Source organism: Ovis canadensis, chromosome 12 (assembly GCF_042477335.2).
Source record: "Ovis canadensis isolate MfBH-ARS-UI-01 breed Bighorn chromosome 12, ARS-UI_OviCan_v2, whole genome shotgun sequence".
Taxonomy (NCBI): domain Eukaryota; kingdom Metazoa; phylum Chordata; class Mammalia; order Artiodactyla; family Bovidae; genus Ovis; species Ovis canadensis.
In genome coordinates this window covers 34208610-34227431 of record NC_091256.1, presented here as the reverse complement: position 1 = coordinate 34227431, position 18822 = coordinate 34208610, and the positions used below count along the sequence as shown (strand labels likewise).

At 40.6% G+C, this 18822-nt stretch overlaps 1 protein-coding gene across 1 annotated transcript in view; it reads left to right on the top strand.

The window, feature by feature from the left end:
* The window catches only part of RAB3GAP2 (RAB3 GTPase activating non-catalytic protein subunit 2), a 101516-nt gene that overhangs the window by 23598 nt on the left and 59096 nt on the right, over positions 1 to 18822 (top strand). The window contains exons 3-4 of the mRNA XM_069545375.1: positions 17452 to 17575; positions 18428 to 18509. Coding sequence (XP_069401476.1) covers positions 17452 to 17575; positions 18428 to 18509 — 206 coding nt within the window. The remainder of the gene's footprint in view (positions 1 to 17451; positions 17576 to 18427; positions 18510 to 18822) is intronic.

Genomic DNA, 18822 nt, shown 5'->3' with positions numbered 1-18822 from the left:
TAAGATAGAGAAAGAGAAATTGGTAGATTTAGGATGAGTTTGAGAGGTAATGCTAAGATATTCCTATGAATTGGCTGTGAGGTATGAGGGGGGAAGGAAGAACCTAGAATTAATTTCTTTGATCTAGGGCATGGTATATAGTAGATAAAGTATAACAAGATGTTGCTGCTCCCTAAAGCTGAATAATAGGTACCATTTTCTTTATTTTTGTCAATCTTTGAAACTATCCATAATAAAAGGTCTTTGAAAATCCTTCCAGGAACTTCCCTCATGGTCCAATGGTTAAGAATGGTGGTCCCTTCTTCTACTGCAGGGGCCACTGGTTCGATCCCTGGTCAGGGAACAAAGATTCCACATGCCACATGGTGTGGTTAAAAAAAAAAAAATCCTTCCAGATATTTGGCTTGAGCTACTGAATGCATGGTGTATCATTTCCTGTGTTGGGAAAGACAGAATAGATGTGGAGGAGAAATGAGAGAGCATCGTGTTGTAAGCAGCAGAGCATGTTAATGTCATATAGAGTTGTAGCAAAGCTCCAAGGGGAGATACAGAACAGGGGACCATTTCAGAGGACCTCAAGGAGGATTGGGACGTGCTGCATAGGATGCAGTGCAGCTCAAGGAACTTAGTTATCCCATCACCTCCGCAAACACCACCTTGTCCCTCTCTGCTCTAGTCCTGTGTCAACAGGGAGACTCAGTTATACTGTCTCTGCATTTGCTAATAAGACTGACTAGTTTCTGCTTACTCATAACTTAGACTCTAGAGTGTCTTCAGTTCTTTCTCCTTTTCATTTCCCCCTCAGAGCTCCTATGAGGATTTTACTGAGTCTGTTCATCAGCATCCAGTGTAGGATATTTGAGTGGGGGGTGGTGCGGTATGTAGATTTATATGAGGTCAGGGACTTCCCTGGTGGTCTAGTGGTTAGGACTTCTTGCTTCTGCTGCAGAGGGTATGGGTTCTATCCCTGATGTGGGAACTAAGATCCCATATGCCACATGGCGTGGCCAAAAATAAAAAAGAGGAAAACTTCAGAAAAATAAGCTGGTGCTGAGTTTTGGTACCTATTTAGAGGCCCAGAGGCCCTCATCTTAAAGAGTCTACTGGTCCATTTGGAATGGATTTTTGCTTGTGAATGACGCAGTTGGGGATTTGTGTGCAAGGCTAGTTCTCCTTACAGAGATCTGCTACATCTTCCCTGATAGCATTACGGGGGTGGGTTCACTGGCTGTGTGTCATACACCTGCTTTTTGGTTTTGCCTTCCTTAAGCTCACAGTTTCTCATGGCGTATAAGCCAACATAGGAGAAAACGGGACTTCCCTGGTGGCTCAGACAGTAAAGAATCCACCTGCAATGTGGGAGACCTGGGTTCGATCCCTGGGCCAAGAAGATCCCCTCGAGAAGGAAATGGCAACCCACTCCAGTATTCTTGCCTGGAGAATTCCATGGACAGAGGAGCCTGGTGGGCTACAGTCCATGAGATCACTACAGGCTGGGGTCAGAGAAGCAGGCAGGCCTGGTGTAAGGCTTTGTGAATTTGAAGTTTATTCTGTGTATGATCAGAAACCACACTGATTTCTGGTTTTTGAAGCTCACCTTGGCTGCTCTGTGTGATAGGTTGCCTCCCATACTCATAAAGGTCATGGGTTGTTTATTGTTCAGTACTTCATTTTGATGTTGCACCGTCCCAGCTGATCCTGGTGACATGGTCAGTGGCAGCCTAGTTAGACTGTGTGTTACCAACCTCCTTTCAATCTGACATGTAAGTATGTTGTCTTCTCTTTACTGGGAAGGCGATCCTAAATCTAGGGATGACATATCTTAACTGTTTGAGTTAAAAGCCAAAATATGCTTCTACTCCTTCTGAAAACACATGAAATTACTCACATGTGGAGCATGGCTTGAGTCAGATAATAGTTGAGTATTCACAAGTGACTCTTGGGAACGAGGGTGGCTTTTCCTCTTTGTCTTGATGGATTTGCTCACACTGTGGACTTGAAATGCAGCAAGTAAGGCAGTATTGTTAGGCCTTGTTGACAACAGTTTGGGGGTACCAGTCATTCCTGTTTGAACCCTTTGCCCTGTCATAGTCTCTCATATATGGTGAGGGAGAAGGTATTTGGATGACAACAAAAGTGGGCTAGAACGCTGAGGCAGTTATTCAGATGTTCAAGTCATCCTTCAGTGTTTAAGAGAGCTTCTCTGAATTTGGATCCAGTCTTCAAAACAAGATAACATGGCACTGTGGCCAGGGAAAAGGATGTGACCTCTGACACAGCAGCATTATCCAGAACTTTCTCTGTGTAGTATCATTATGAAGTTCTGCTGAGAAAAATTTTATAATCAGGACTATTAGTAATAGTCTCTTACTCAGCTGAAGTAAGAGACTTCTCTTACTTCTGCTACCATCTACAGTGATTAACAACTCCAAAGGCACAGCCAGCTCCGGGGGCCTAGCAAGAATCAAGAGTGCATTTTGTCAAATGCAGGAAATGCAGAAGTGGCACGCTGTAGTCAGGGTAGTAGGTGTAACCACCTAGTGGGAATGGAGAGGGAGCTTCCTACCCTCTCTTGTCATGTACAGACAGCAAACCCAAAACCTGCCTTCCGTGAGTCCCCTGAAAGTTCTTGTCCACATTAAAGATGAGTGAAGTGAAAGTCACTCAGTCATGGTCTGATTCTTTGTGACTCCTAGTCCATGGAATTCTCCAGGCCAGAATACTGGAGTGGGTAGCTTTTCCCTTCTCCAAGGGATCTTCCCAACCCAGGGATTAAAGCCAGGTGTCCCACATTGCAGGTGGATTCTTTACCAGCTGAGCTACAAGGAAGCCCAGGAATACTGGAGTGGGTAGCCTATCCCTTCTCTAGGGGATGTTCCCGACCCAGGAATCAACCCGGGGTTTCCTGCATTGCAGGCAGATTCTTTATCAACTGAGCCATCAGGGAAGCCCTGAAGATGAGAGAGACCACTTCCAGTCCTTAAAGATGAGAGAGAACAGGATTGGAAGAAGTGGAGCAGCTTTAAGTCAGGATGCTATCACTATCAAAACAATGAGAGGCTTTTCCACCAATTGCCATTGGCAGTTACTGTGACTAACAGAGGAAAGTAGGCTTTCATTCTCGTTTAGTCTGACATTAAGAGACGACTAGTGTTCTGGTCTTTAGGAGGCTGCAGTGATGTGTCAGTGAACCACAGAGAAGGGTGCCTAAGAGTAAAGTGTGGCAGCCTCTGCCACTGACTGCCGACCTGAAGGCCAGCTCACTGCTATTGAGTCCAGCAGAAGAGCTATAAAAAGTCAGCGTGCTTTTTATCTCCAGGAGACTGTCAACTCTTTGATAGTGGTTTCTTATTTTTATGGCAGAAGGGAGTAAAAAGCTTTTGTAATCAGAGAGATTTAGTACCAGGGGTCTGGATAAGGCTTTGCTAAGGAAGGAGAAAGCCTCTTTAATTTTGCTTCTGGAGTGTCAAGTAGAATGAGGACTCAGTGAAGAAAGCATAATCTAGTATCTGTTATCATCAATAGCCAGCTGCGTCCAAGAAGGCATTCATCTGTATGGCAGGCTTTGGAACTTTAAGCATGACTTCCATTATAGAAAAGGACAAATGTCCTTCTCCTGTAGATATTTCATGCCTGTGTTAGTCTCTTGGGCTGCCATAACAGAATACCACAGACTGGGTGGCTTAAACAACAGAAATTCATTTTCTCACAGTCCCGGAGGCTGGAATCCCAAGGGTAGCGTGCCATCTGGGTTGGTTTCTGATGAGACTCTTCTTCCTGGCTTGCGTCCTTACCTGGCCTTTCCTCTGTGTGTGAAGACAGAGAGTGGGTTCTGGTGTTTCTTCCTCTTATAAGGATACCAATCTAACAGGTTGGGGCTGTGCCCTTAAGACTTTATTTCACCCTGATTGCCTCATTAAAGGCCCATCTTCAGATACAGTCACATTGGGAGTTAGAGCTTATGAATTTGGGGGTGGGATACAAATCAGTCCTAACAGTGCCCCAAATAACAGATCCGTATCAGGTGTAACTTCTATGTCTAGAAGTGCAGTGGATAAGGTTAAGAAATTTCTCCTCGCCCGTGAGTAAATACACTAAAGGATTGAAAGACAAGCAGAATAGGTTTTCAGGATGGAAGAAAAGGCAAAACAAAGATCTTTCCCCAAACTGAATTCTAAGCTGGCATCATGACAGATTGTACCTGACTAGGGGAAGTGGGGAAAGAAGATATTGTACGATAACACCTATCACTTCATGATGTATGACAGATAGTAAATTGTATTTTTTACAGTGTTGTAATGGGCTTCCCTGGTGGCTCAGATGGTAAAGAATCCACCTGCAATGTGGGAGACTTGGATTCCATCCCCCGGTTGGGAAGATCCCCTGGAGGATGGCAACCCACTCCAGTATTCTTGCCTGGAGAATCCCCATGGACACAAGAGCCCGGTGGGTAACAGTCCATGGGGTTGCAGAGTTGGACACGACTGAGCAACTGTGCACAGCACAGCACAAGGGCTTTTAGTCGGGGTATAGTTTTTCACTTTGGGAAGGAGGTGATACTTTGCTGAGCCTCACGCTGTAATGGGAATTGAGCTTCCCAGGTGGTGCTAGTGGTAAAGAACCCGCCTGCTAGTGCAGGAGACACAAGAGACACAAGTTCAGTCCCTGGGTCAAGAAGATCCCCTGGAGAAGAAAATGGTAACCCACTTCAGTATTCTTGCCTGGAGAATCCTATGGACAGAGAAGCCTGGCGAGCTACAGTCCATGGGGTCACACAGAGTCAGATATGACTGAAGTTACATAGCATGCATGCAGGGGCTTTTAGTTGGGGTATAATTTTTTGCTTTGGGAGTAAGGTGCTATTTTGCTTAGCCTCATGCTATAATGAGAGTTGAGGCAGTGGGAAGAAACTTGCCAGGCTAATTTAATTTTAACTAGTAAGGCAGATTGAATGAGCTTTCTTTCATTAAAACCAAAGGGTTGAAAGTACAGAATCAAGGATTAGCTTGACAGCAGTTTGTGGAACAGGAACACAAAAGGTCTTAGGTTAAGGTCCTCAGTTAAGGTAGGCAGCATGGGAAATTTTCATTAAAAAAGACACTCTAGGACTGTGTTCCATCTGTTTTACAGAAGGTGATAGCATGCCGTTTACAGAGGCACTACTGATTTTACACTTTAATGGGAATATAAGCATGCTTGCCAGATAGAGGCCCCAGAAAAATGTTCATTTACAGGCTGATAGGAGACAGTGCGACCTGATTAGAGATTCTTAGAGCATTAGTGAAAATGTTAGTTGCTCAGTCCTGCCCAACTCTTTGTGACTCCATGGATTGTAGCCTGCCAGACTCTTCTGTCCATGGGATTCTCCAGACAAGAATACTGGAGTGGGCTGCCATTCCCTTCTCTAGGAAATCTTTCCCAACCCAGACCTCCCACATGGGAGGCAGATTCTTTACCATCTCAGGCAATAATCTGGAGTAATGCTGGAAAATATCTTGCCTTATTTTAGTGCCAGTGGACTCTGGTGCCATCTGCCACAGAAGAGATGTAAGCATGGGCTCAGCCAGAGGCAGGAGAGCACCCACAGGATGCTGCGAGCATGCCCCAGGCTCTCCTGTGAGGGGTGTGGTCGCAGAGGGTCTCTTTCCTAAGGTGGGCCTCATCAGGACTTTGGACTTGTAGAAACACTTTTGTTTCCCAATGACCTTCCTCTCCACCTTAACACGAAGCGGGGTTTAGCCTAGTGCTTCTCAATCAGGGGTGATTTTGCCACTGAGGGGACATTTGGCAATGTCTCGAGACACTTTTGCTTGTCATAGCTTGCAGGGAGGTGCTGAGTGGAGGGATGCTGCGAGGTATCTTACAGTGCACAGGGCATCCTCCAAAACAGGATTGGCCACCCAAAATGTTAGTCATGCTAGAATTCAGGAATCGAAATCGTGGAAAGCCCATGGTTTCTTGTGTAACTCTCTGAGCCTTTCTTCCCACCTTTACCTCCTTTTGTTCTCTAAAATTTCTTGGCCTCGTTTGTGGGCCTCTAAGCTTTTGGTCTTGTAGATCAACCATACCTCAATTTAAGAAATAAAGTTATTTAATTTTTTTTTGAAAAGGAGGGGGAAAAAAAACCCTTTTATCTTTATGGCCATGAGTTTGGTTTTAGTAGATTCCTGTGGAGAGGTTTGCTAGGATGAAAAGTGCAGCTAAAGAACTTGTTCACCAGCAAACAGTGTAACCTGTTCCTGGGTCTTTGACCACAGACCAACCAACAGTCCAGGCTCAGTCTTAGTGGCAATATTAATGCCTAAATATTTAAGAGCAACCTATTTTTAGCCTCCATATTTAGTCTCCATATTTTAGTCACCACTTTTCCTTGCTCTCGACAGTTGTCCATTTTAGTTCAAGTCTGGACTCCGCAGGCATTCCTGCAGGGTAGGTTTAGGGAGTTGGTTTTGCATAGTGATGGCCCTCTGGTCTTCTGGCAGGGAGAGAGGGACAGTGACTGAATGAGGAGTCAGGGAGGGGATCTAGGGACCTGCCTCTGCCTAAGCACTTTTTCAACCAAGCCTTCTGACTTTAGCCCCTCTTTGCTCTCACTTCCACAGGGAGCTGTCACCAATTCCTAAGCCTGCTGGCAATTTTGCAGTGCAACTGGAGTTGCTTCTCAGCTTTCCCCGGCATCACTTTAGTGGGAGTCAGTTTTCTAAGGACTGTAAAATCAGTTACCTCCTGTCCATCTGCTTTCTAGTTCTCAAATTTTAGTGGTTTTTCTCTTCTTGTTCTTTTTGCCCATAGTTGAAGCAAACTCTTTTCCTGCTGGTTTTAGTGGGGTTGAGAGTGCTGAGAAAGTGAGAGTAAAATTGATATGTTTAATTCTCTTTATGTCAAGTCCATATAGACTTCATTTTTACATACTGTTCTAAGTCTTGCCTTCTCCATTTAGTGTAATACGGAAGTTTTTCTGTGTCTCCATATATAAATCATCTAGCTCTTTTAAAGTAGTACTGTTTCATTGTCTAGATGTATTGTGATTGATTCAAGCACACCCCTGTTGAGGGACATTTTGTTTTTGTTCTCTTTTCTGTCACAGGCAATGCTGTAATCATTTTTACATCTACTGTGCGCCTTTGGTTACACGTGTGTGCAGTATGATGAATGCAAGTCAGACTGCCAGAATTTCTATCCTATCTTTGCCACTCAGTGACTGTAGAACCTTGGACAAGTTCTGTAACTTCTCTCAGTCCAGTTACCTCATTCCTAAAGTGGGACTAATAGGATTATTAGTCATAGGATTAAAATTATAGGATTATTGAAAGTGAAAGCGAAAGCGAAGTCTCTCAGTTGTGTCTGACTCTTTGCGACCCCGTGGACTGTAGCCCACCAGGCATCTCTGTCCATGGGATTCTCCAGGCAAGAATACTGGAGTGGGTTGTCATTTCCTTCTCCAGGGGATCTTCTCGACCCAGGGATCGAACCCAGGTCTCCTACATTGCAGGCAGACGCTTTACCCTCTGAGGGAAGATGAAATAAGTTGTGCTTAAAATAGTACCTGGAACACACACAGTATGTGCCACAGTAAATGTTAGCCATTCTTGTTTTTCCTTTAGAAGAAATTCCTAAAAGGTATACATGTTGTTGTTATTTTAGTTATTACTAAGTCATGTCTGACTCTTTTGCAATCCCATGGTCTGTAGCTCGCCAGTTTCCATCCATGAGATTTCCCAGGTAAGAATACGGGAGTGGGTTGCCATTTCCTTCTCTAGTTGACCTTTCTGACCCAGAGGTGGAACCCATGTCTACTAGATTGGCAGGCAGATTCTTTACCACTGAGCCACCAGGGAAGACCGAAAAGGTATACATGTATGTTTCAAATTTTAATAGAAATTGCCGATTGGTGCTTCCAAAAGCCTGCCGCATTGTATATTTCAAACATAGTGAGACTGTCTTCCTTCACTTTCTGTGTCACAGAAATGAAAACATCTCTGAGCTAATTGCTTTCCATCATTGTCTGCTATTTATTTTGTAAAAAATGAAATATTTCTCTGTATGCCTATTTTTATCAATCCTGGGAAACTCAAGACTATGAGAGATGGATGTGTTTTCTTACAGTGGTACTTTTTGAAATCATTGGCCCCTAGTAGATTATCAAACTATATACTTTGCAAAACCAGAATGATGTGAAATGCCATTTCAGTGTTTTAATTTGTATTTTTAAATTTATGAGTGACATTGGTCATCTTTGCATTGGTCATCTTTTGGCTCAGGTATTGTTGGGAGAATGTGTACTGTGTGTGTGTGTGTGTGTGTGTGTGTGTGTGTGTGTGTGTGTGAACACTAATAGCAGTTTAAGGTCCATAGCATCGTTTAGCTGTCAGATCTGTTCTTACTTATGTTGGATGCTGATTATTTCTTTTTTATTGAGTCTTATTTGTCCAACTAGATAGTAAAGATTTTGAGTAATAATTGGTTAGTATTTGCTTATATCCCAGGAAGCACATAGATTTTAGTATTAAGTGTTGTCTCAAAAATAAAGTTTGATTTTTATGTTTGGTGTTTTGTTGTAATTATTTGTGAAGTGAATTTTTTGTGAGTAATGAATTTTGTTTGTAAAACTGAAGTTTACAGAAAATTGAGGTAGGGAAAAAATATAAAGAATACAATACTCAACTTTCTAGCATCTAAGAATAGTCATCATTACTAACTTTAATAAGTAATTGGCACATTTGGCTGAGTGGTTGGATGAATGGGCACACAGATAATTCTCTAAAAATGGGATCATATATATATAATTTAAAATAATAGCATAATTAATCCTGTTGGAATTGACAGTTGAAATAAAACTGGAAGCGTTACTGAATTATCGTTAAGTTACTCTAAGGGTAGAAAGAAAAGTAATTTTAAAAACTGAAAGATTGAAGTCAGAGGTTTTTGTGACTTCAAGGTGTTTGTAAATTTTTTTCCTTTGGGTTATCTGTAATGAAATTTGTAACCAACTTTATAGCTCTTGCCTTGCCTCATTTTAATTTTGACAAGACCTTAACTTAAGATGTTTGATTTGAGAATTTTAGTCTGTGATCTGGAAAAAGGCCAAGACCAATACTTTTCATGATGTGTTAGAGAAAGCTCTAAGGTTCTACAGAGATGCTTCCTCATTTCTGCTTTTATCTATTTCATATATTAAAATACTGTATAAAATTTTGTTTGGGAATAAGAAAGTCCTGCAACCTAAAAAATTGTTTGAGAAGCTTTGGGAAGTACATATGCTCATAGGAAACTAGGAAAAAAAAAAAAGACAACTTATATAGCATTGTTATTTACTTCTTTGTGTTTCAAAATTGCCAAGCACTTACATCTCTTGGTTTAGAAAGTGTAGTTCAGTTCAGTTCAGTCGCTCATTCGTGTCCAACTCTTTGCAACCCCATGAACCGCAGCATGCCAGGCCTCCCCGTCCATCACCAACTCCCGGAGTTTACCCAGACTCATGTCTGTTGAGTCGGTGATGCCATCCAACCATCTCATCCTCTGTTGTCCCCTTCTCCTCTTGCCCTCAATCTTTCCCAACATTAGGGTCTTTTCAAATGAGTCAGCTCTTCATATCAGGTGGCCAAAATATTGGAGTTTTAGCTTTAACATCAATCAGAAAGTGTAGACGGCTAGTTCATTCCCATGAATTAGGAAGTGAAATACTGAGAATTTACGCTGAATATGCTGACCGTCCCTTATTTGTAATGGATTCTGTTGGCACCACTGTTATATGTATGTGTCTGTGACAGCACAATGACAGTGACAGTGAAAACTGCAAGTGATGGACTTATTAACTAAAGCTGAAAGCTTTGAAAAATTACTCTGGGCTGCTGCAGGGGCTCTCTAGTCATCACAGTGGTTGATACACTACAAAACATTTGCGACTCTTCACAGAGTGATATTTACCAGCTATAATGAAAGGTCGGTTAAATTACTGCGTTTTCCATCTGCTGCCTTGTGAAAGACTAATCGTTTGATGAATTTGTGGGATTAACATCAAAAGAAATAAAATTTTAAAATACGTATTTGTTACAGTCCTCGTGTTTAGAATGGATTCCCTTTCATAATCCATGTTGATGGCTTCCTTATTTGTGCAGATTAAGAAAATATTTTACTAATCTCAAGGCAGAGAAAAAACTTTGAAGTTTAGGATATGCTAAAAGAAAATTATAGATTCTCTTTTCTCACCCCTAAGCAGGAGCTGTGTTTTATAGCTAATGGATGAATTTCATGTTAAGTTTAGTATCTGAGTCAGAGAAGGCAATGGCACCCCACTCCAGTACTCTTGCCTGGAAAATCCCACGGATGGAGGAGCCTGGTAGGCTGCAGTCCACAGGGTCGCTGAGAGTTGGACACAACTCAGTGACTTCACTTTCACTTTTCACTTTCATGCATTGGAGGAGGAAATGGCAACCCACTCTAGTGTTCTTGCCTGGAGAATCCCAGGGACGGTGGAGCCTGGTGGGCTGCCGTCTATGCGGTCACACAGAGTCGGACACGACTGAAGTGACTTAGCAGCAGCAGTATCTGAGTGCATGCTGATTTTTGTGGCAAGCCAAGGTAGTCCTTGATGGTGCTGTTTTTGTTTTTTTAAATATCATGCCTCACTAGGGAAATTAACTACTTTATTACATGATCGCATTATTGTAGAATCATTACCTTCAAGGGAGCATTTTTCATGGCCATGGGCCCCATATTCATGTGGGGAGGTTTTCAGAAGAATCTTAATTGGTAGCAGATAGCCTTATGGTACAAAACAGTGATGAGCTTGCATCTTACCAGCCAGCAAATGTGTGTAGGCACATTCTTATGAGACCTTGACAGCCCACTTTCCTCCCTTTACTGTTCTTAATCATCAAGGGACGCTCGTCTTTCAGTCTAGAAGCAGACTAGAGCTCCTTGTCACCCCCTTCATTCTGAATGCAGAGCAGAGTGGGGTTGAAGGGGCTGTGACAGTTTTGCTTCTAGGGCGCAGCTTCTCAGGGCAGTGCAGCTTGGAAACAGCACAGGGGGTTGTCCAGGCGGTTGCACCCCAGGGCCTGAATTCAAATGCCTGCGTCCAAGTCCGCGCTCCCTCTGTGTGATGTAGGGAAGGAGAGGAGTAATGGAGCCTTCTTGGAGAGCAACAGTGAAAATTAAGTACGATTTATATGTGGAGCATTTAACACAGCGTCTGGCACTTAGTGGGTGAGTGGCAGATGTTCCTGTGTACATCATCCAGGTCACAGATGTCAGCCCTGTGTCATTCCTGTCGAGTTAGGTGGCCAAACCCAAACACACATCTGGGGCACTCTTCTCAATGAAATCACTGTCCTCTGCTTAGGGTGGCGCCCAAGGATTCCTTTATCGTGAGAGGAGATTTCACATGACTGGCCTCATTCCTGCCACGTTGCTCGGGTGTAAGTAGCAGGCATTCTAGGACAGTGAACAGTGTAGGACGTCTACTTCCCCACACTGTTGTTCTCTGCTTGCCTTTGTGTACAGCATATTAATTGTTGATTCAGATGTACCAAGGGATTTCTTTTTCTTTTTGAGGACTTACTGAAAGATATTTGATTTATAGGAGTTCTTTGCCCACCTCCACTCCCAATTGTTTTCAATTCTTCCATTTGCTTTATCATTTTCTGTTAAAAATTCACACTGCATGGGGCAAAATAGCTAAGCCCGTGGAGAAATAACACATTTTAGCTCTGTTTATAATTTTAAAGATAATAACTTGTTTTTAGTTGTGTCCTTAAAAGGCTTTTTATTTTATCGTATCTGATACATTGAATATTGTACCTTTCTGAATTAAATGTGACCAGGAACTTGTGGTTGCTCCTTCCCCGCCCCAGTGTGGCTGTGGATCAAAAGAGCTATCGAGCTTGTATTTAGAGCACACACCATTGCATTTCATGACAAGCTAGCATTGTTCCCAAGCAGCAAGACTAAAGCTTTAAATCTAGAATTTTATAACACGTCAAATCCTAATGATGATATGATATCTTAATATAATGTAACCTAATATACTGTAAGTCCTAGGGAAGGAAATGGCAGTGTATTCCAGTATTCTTGCCTGGGAAGTCCCATAACAGAGGAGCCTGGAAGGCTATAGTCTGTGAAGTTGCAAAAGAGTTGGAGGTGATTTAACCATAACAAGAAGGAATAGCATACCTTATTTCATTGTGCTTTGCAGATACAGTGGTTTGTTTGTTTGTTTGTTTGTTTTTAAACAAATTGGTTGATGCCACTTTCCAACAACATTTGTTCACTTCCTGTTTCTTTGTCACATTTTTCTAATTCTTGAAATATTTCAAATCGTCTACAGGTAAAATGATTATGATTCGCTGAAGGCTAAGATGATGGTTAGCATTTTTTATCAATAAATATTTTTAAATTACAGAGTGTACATTTTTTAGACATAATGCTGTTATGCACTTAATAGACCACAGGATAGTATAAACATAACTTTTATATGCACTGGGAAATCAAAAAATTCATGTGACTCATTTGTTGTGCTGTTTGCTTTATTGTGGAGGTCTGTAGCTGAATCCACAGTATCTCTGACCTCTGCCTGTATAATATAGTCACGTGAGTGTTCTATAGCTTAATTTTGGTATATGGAACTCCCGCTTGTACTCATTCAGCTTTGCCATGATAGACTAGGATGATCTGCTTTTAGTCCCACAGTCACAGGAAAGATGGAGAGTTGGAGAGTGAAGAGTGTTGGAAGGTATGGGTTTTTGCCATCTTCTCACCCCTCCCCTACCAGCCCTCATTATCAATAGATGAAATTGGAATGCTGATCCATGTGATTTCATATTACTAAAAATGTACATGAATGAGATGGCTCAGCAAGGGTAGGGATGTAACCAACCAGTCATTGTGGAGTAGTTTCTCTGAATTTGCTTCTCAGTGATATCTACTTCTGTGCTTTCATCTTGGTTAATTCTTACAGGGCAAAACTCATGTTTGTGCTGAAATGCCTTATAGACCACTTGCTGGACATGGTGGAAGACAAAGCTTGATTATGATTTGACACTGAGTTCTAGACCCAATAGAGAGAGTAGTACTTTGTGTGTTTACTTGTACCTACATGAATACGTCAGCCATAATCTTAAAATGTTAAATCATAAAATTACTTAATGAAAAATATTACTAAAGATACTATTATTCCTTATGGATACATTACTTAGCATACTAGCCTTGAATCAATTGCTCATTGTCATATAGTTTCATGTGTAAGAATAAATACTAGGTTATGCAAGTATCTTTGTGAATATAAATAAGGAGGAATTAGAAAGCTGTTATTCACTCATGTTTGCAGTTGTGCAGTGAGCGGAGTAGAGGAGTCATAGAAAGTATGGAAGGCATCTAGTCGAGGGTTGGAGAAATGCAGTCACAGAAGAAACATCAGAGAATAGTAAGACTTTTCATGGCAATAAATTCGGAAGATGGTAAAGTCAGAAGAGAATGGGATTGCAACAGGAACTGGCACGTGAGGTAGACAGGCAGAAAGAGAGGAGAGAGTCTTTCTAAAGGAAGAACTCAGAGCAGTGCCTCAAGAATGTGCTGACTCCCACGTTCACATACGGTTCCTCACAGCTCTAAATCAGTTTGCAGAACCATGGGAACAGTAGCCTGGTATATTGTTGTGTCGTTGCTAAGTTGTATCCAGACTGTGGCCCCGTGGACTGTAGCCAGCCAGTCTCCTCTGTTCCTGGGTTTCCCAGGCTAGAATTCTGGAGCAGGTTGCCATTCTTCTCCGAGGGACCTTTCCAACCCAGGAGTCAAACCTGCCTCTCGTGCATTGGCAGGCAGATTCTTTACCTCTTAGCCACCAGGGAAGCCCTGTCTGCTATATAGCGATAAGTAATAGGGCAGTTCTTTCAGAGAAAACACTTCTCATTGACTGAGACTGGAGTCAGATCCTGCTGCTGCTGAGAAGTCGCTTCAGTTGTGTCCAACTCTGTGCGACCCCATAGACGGCAGCCCACCAGGCTCCACCGTCCCTGGGATTCTCCAGCAAGAACACTGGAGTGGGTTGCCATTTCCTTCTCCAGTGCATAAAAGTGAAAGTGAAGTCGCTCAGTCGTGTCCGACTCTTCCCAACCCCATGGACTGCAGCCCACCAGGCTCCTCCATCCATGGGATTTTCCAGGCAAGAGTACTGGAGTGGCGTGCCATGGCCTTCTCCGGGAGTCAAATCCTAAGGCTTCTTAAAGATCTGTTGCAGTCACCCACCAAGATGAGAGTGGTCCTCTTCTGGCCTCAGACACTGATTGTGTGGCAGAGAGTACATATTTTTAACCGTCTCAAGACTCTACTATTATTGTAGAATGAGGTATGGGTCAGTTAGTCTTTAAATGCCTTCCATCTTTGAATTTCTTAAACTCTGTCTTTTGGGCACATGTAAACACAGCTCTCATCCTTACTAGTGACATTATTTTGAAAACAGGATAAAAACAGAGGAATAATACTCTTTGTTGAAAAGTAATTTTTCCAGACTTTTTGGAGTTTACTGTTTGAACAAAGTTTTGGAAGTATGATAAAAGGAAGGAACCCATGTTTATAGATGTTCAGTTATTTAAAAAAAATTTTTTTTAATAGAGCTTGCCGAAAGTAGAGCTGTATTATCCCTGTTCTGGAACATTGTTTGGATTTCTTTTCTATTGCAATGAAATGGAAATTTTATAGAGCAGTCAAAGAGTTCAGATACTCTTAATTTCTTATCAAACAGAACACTTAAAAAATAACCCTGGATGACTTTCCCTGCTTTGATTCTTCTTCCTGAAGGGTGTTTTCCCTTGAAAACCCCTGAACCTCAGAGTTAGTGTAATTGGATCTCAGTGAAGTGGAGGAAACCATAGGGTGCTGATGCCCTCAGTGGCCAAGGTGCTGTGAGGAGTCCTGGGCGAGTGCCGGCCAGACAGAGACTGTGCACTCGGGCGGAGACTGTGGGCCAAGGGAGAAGTGAATTACAACTCACTTTGACCTTATAACTTTCACTTTTTAGGGAATAATCTTCTCCCTGGCTTATATGTAGAAAAATACACATTAAAAACAACAGACTGGATAACAAAAGTCCTAAAAATTGGAGCTTTACTAAAATAAGGGATCATGCCAGTATGACTCTTCTCCCTGTCTTTTGGGAGTGAGTGCAGCCTCTTTGGGGTCACAAAGTTGGACATGACTAAAGTGACTTAGCAGCAGCAGCAGCAGCAACCTCTTTAGTGTACCATGTAAAAGAAAGAATAATATGGTTCCTTCCACTGAGAAAGAAAACTAATTACATGACTATTCCAAAGGTTTCAGACTTACCTGGAGATTTTCCTAATGATGTCTTATAATCTGTATTTTATTCTGTTTCAGACATTTCTTTGATAGTATGTTTATCTTTCCTAGAAATATTTATCTTTCCTAGAAATTCTGCCATAATATTTCTATTAAAATGATTTTCTGTTTTTAAAATCCTTTAAGTTTCATTGTACTAGTAATATATTCTTATTGTTTGTGTTAGTCACGCAGTCATGTCTGACTTTTTGTGACCCCATGGATTATAGCCCACCAGGCTCCTCTATCCACAGAATTCTCCAGGCAAGGATACTGGAGTGGCTTGCCATTCCCTTCTCCAGGAGATCTTCCCATACCAGGGATCGAACCGAGGTCTCCCACATTGCAGGGGGATTCTTTACCATCTGAGCTACGAGGGAAGCCCTAAAAGCTTTAAAAAACATAATTTTTTTTTTTTTAATGACAGCCACCTGCATCTCTTCTCCCTCTTTTCCCTCCCATCTTGGTTAATTCAATCCAAAAGTTGTCGGGTAGGGTTGAGTAAGGTAGAAGATCAAATGACATAAAACCTAGAAGCTATAAGAGAGTAAATATAAATAGATCAATAATTTTAATACATAAAATTTAAAAATTCTGCATGAAGAAAACTAAGCTATGACACGAACTGAGGAAAACTTTTGTTCAAAGGGCCAATTTTCTTTGTCTGTAAAAATGCTAAGAAAACGAAAGAAGGGAAAGGTATGTAGAGGTTTTGATGTAGCATTTTTTAAATAATGTCAAAACATGCCCCCAAATAACAGAATAGTTAAGCAGTTTCTAAGGAAAAGAACCTTCTATAGCCATTAAGATGATAGTATGAAAATTCAGTGGTGTCCCAATTGTGGGTGATTTTCCCTTTCTATTTTCTGTGTTTTGAATAAAACAAAATGAATCTCCAAAAAGCAATACAGTGTTATCAGGAAAAATAAATGCTTTATGTAAAAAAAAAATATACAAATCAATTAGAGAAAGATCAGCAACCCAACAGAGGGTCTGCAAAGGAATGGAACATACTGTTCATAGAAAAGTCTCTTAAGCATATGAAAAAATACCCATTCTCACTCATAAGAGCAATGCTGTAGACTAAGATACTACTTTTTATGTGCTAGTTGGACAAAGATCAGAGTTAAAGCACTTTTGAAGAGTCCCTGAGGAAGCAAGCACTTTCAAAACTTGCTGGATCAGATTATAAGTTAACACAACTTTTGCAGAGCACAGTTTGGGCATAGCTAGCAAATTTACTAACACACACTCCCTTTGACTAGGAACTTATCCTACTGGCATCCTGCCACATAAACTGATAAATGTATAAAATTATTCATTGTAGCATCATTTGTAGCAGCAAAAGAGTGTGAACAACACAAATGTCAGTCAGTGGGGACTGGGGTGTTTCTACAATGGAATGCTCTACAGCCATCAAGAAATTAAGGAGCTTTAGGTAAAGTGAAATCTAAGGTATATGTTAAGAGAAAAAACATAAAATATAGAAGTATGTATGTAGCATGCTACCATTTGTGTCAGGAAAGGGGAAAGGGATAGTTAATCATATTTGCCTATGCATGGTGTCTCTGGAAATACACATGAGATACAGTCGCACTGCTGTCTCCAGAGTGAACAGCAGGGTGGCTGGAATACAGGAATTGTCAGGCTTTGCAAAGACCTTTTTGGACCTGTGAATTTTTAACCATAGGAATTTACCTATATAGTAAGTACATTCAATTGAAAAAAAGAAAACACCTTTCAGACCACATAAAAAGAAATGTCATAATTATCATACTTTACAGGCCGTAAGTGTCAGGTAATATTTTCTTTGCTGTCTAGCTGTAGATGCCCTAGCTATCTGTCTCAAGTAGGATTAGTTACCAGATTTCCTAACTAAATCATTCTTTTAATGTCTTGCTGTCTGTTTTATTTAAAATTTTTACATTAATTTTCAAAACTGAGATCTGCTTGTGGTATTTTTTTTATTGGTCATCTTTGACATGTTTTGATAACAAATATTATTGAGACTATAAAAGAATTGGGAAGGTTTCTTTTCCCTTGCTTCTCAAGGTGGACATGGTGAGTTGAACTGTTCTTGATATTTTTCCATGGAAGTAATTGTAGTTTTACTCACAGGAAGAAGAAGGAAGTACTTGCAAACCACAAAAAACTTGCTGGCTTCAAGATTGTATTTTATCATTATCTCCAACCAATGATCTTATGGTTATAGCTCGGGAACAAAAAGCTGTATTTCTAGTGCGTAAGTACTCTGTAATTTTAATTTATTTTAATGCATAGAATAGAAAATGAATTAGGTAGGAAGAAAAAGTGTTACTTCTCCATTTTATGGTAGCATTTGATAGTTTGATATGTTGCACAGCACTTTTGATTCTGTTTTCTTTCTTTCTCTTCCCCTTTCTTTTCTGTTTTTTTTCCTTTCTTTTCTGTTTCTTTTCTCTCTGTTTTTCATTCTTGGCTGCAGATACTCTGGCACTTTAGAAGCAGTTTTGGGCATTGCCCAATTCTCACAAGGGGCAGTTAGAGCTAAAAAGGCCACTGACCCCTTCTTAGCAATAATGTGAATTGGGTGACTTTCACCTCTAATTTGAAAGCTAACAATACTGTTGTTTCCTATTTGGGGTATAAGCTTACCTTACAATTTTTGTTGAAGATTAAATTTATTGGCTATATATAGAAGGTGGAAAACCTCACTAATCAAAATAAATAAGGTCTTATATTAAATGGGTACGGAGTGGCACTATTAAGCAGATTTACTCTCCAGTAACATAAATCTATTAGAAAATTTTTCTTTGCCAATTGAAGATAAAAGTTTTATAAGTAAAAATGATGGGGTAATACATAAGAATTAATAACTATTATATGGATTGAATTGGAAGAAACAGACTAAAGAGAGAGTGTTATAACAATCTTATAAATATTTTTAAACATTATATTTACTTATAGAAAGACCCACATAAATTAATATAGAACTATTAAATTCTGCACTCATCATTCTAAAGGAAAAGAATGAAATTAATAAATTTTCTGTTTTAGTATACTGTAATTAAAGTTATTTTGTGTGGTGATGTTTGTTTTTTGTTTTTTTTTTCAGCAAAATGGAAACATAGTGATAAAGGGAAGGAAGAAATGCAGTTTGCTGTTGGTTGGAGTGGTTCTTTAAGTGTTGAAGAAGGGTAGGGACCAATTAGCTCTTTTTGTCTCTCCATATGTTAAATGTATATATGAAATTGATTGACTTGTATATCAATCTGCTAAGATGTTTCGTCATTTGGAATGTTGATTAAAAGTATATTCATTGCAGCTTTAGAGATTGTAGAGTATGATTTGGGCAGTAAATTTTAATTTTATTAACCATGTAATTATTAATCAAAGAACCAAAAAAAAAAAAAAAAAACCCTTGTGTTTGGAGAGGATTTACAGGAGAGTTCAGAGAGAATTCTGTAATATCCTGTCTAGATTTTGTCTTTTCCTTCAGTTCAGTCACTC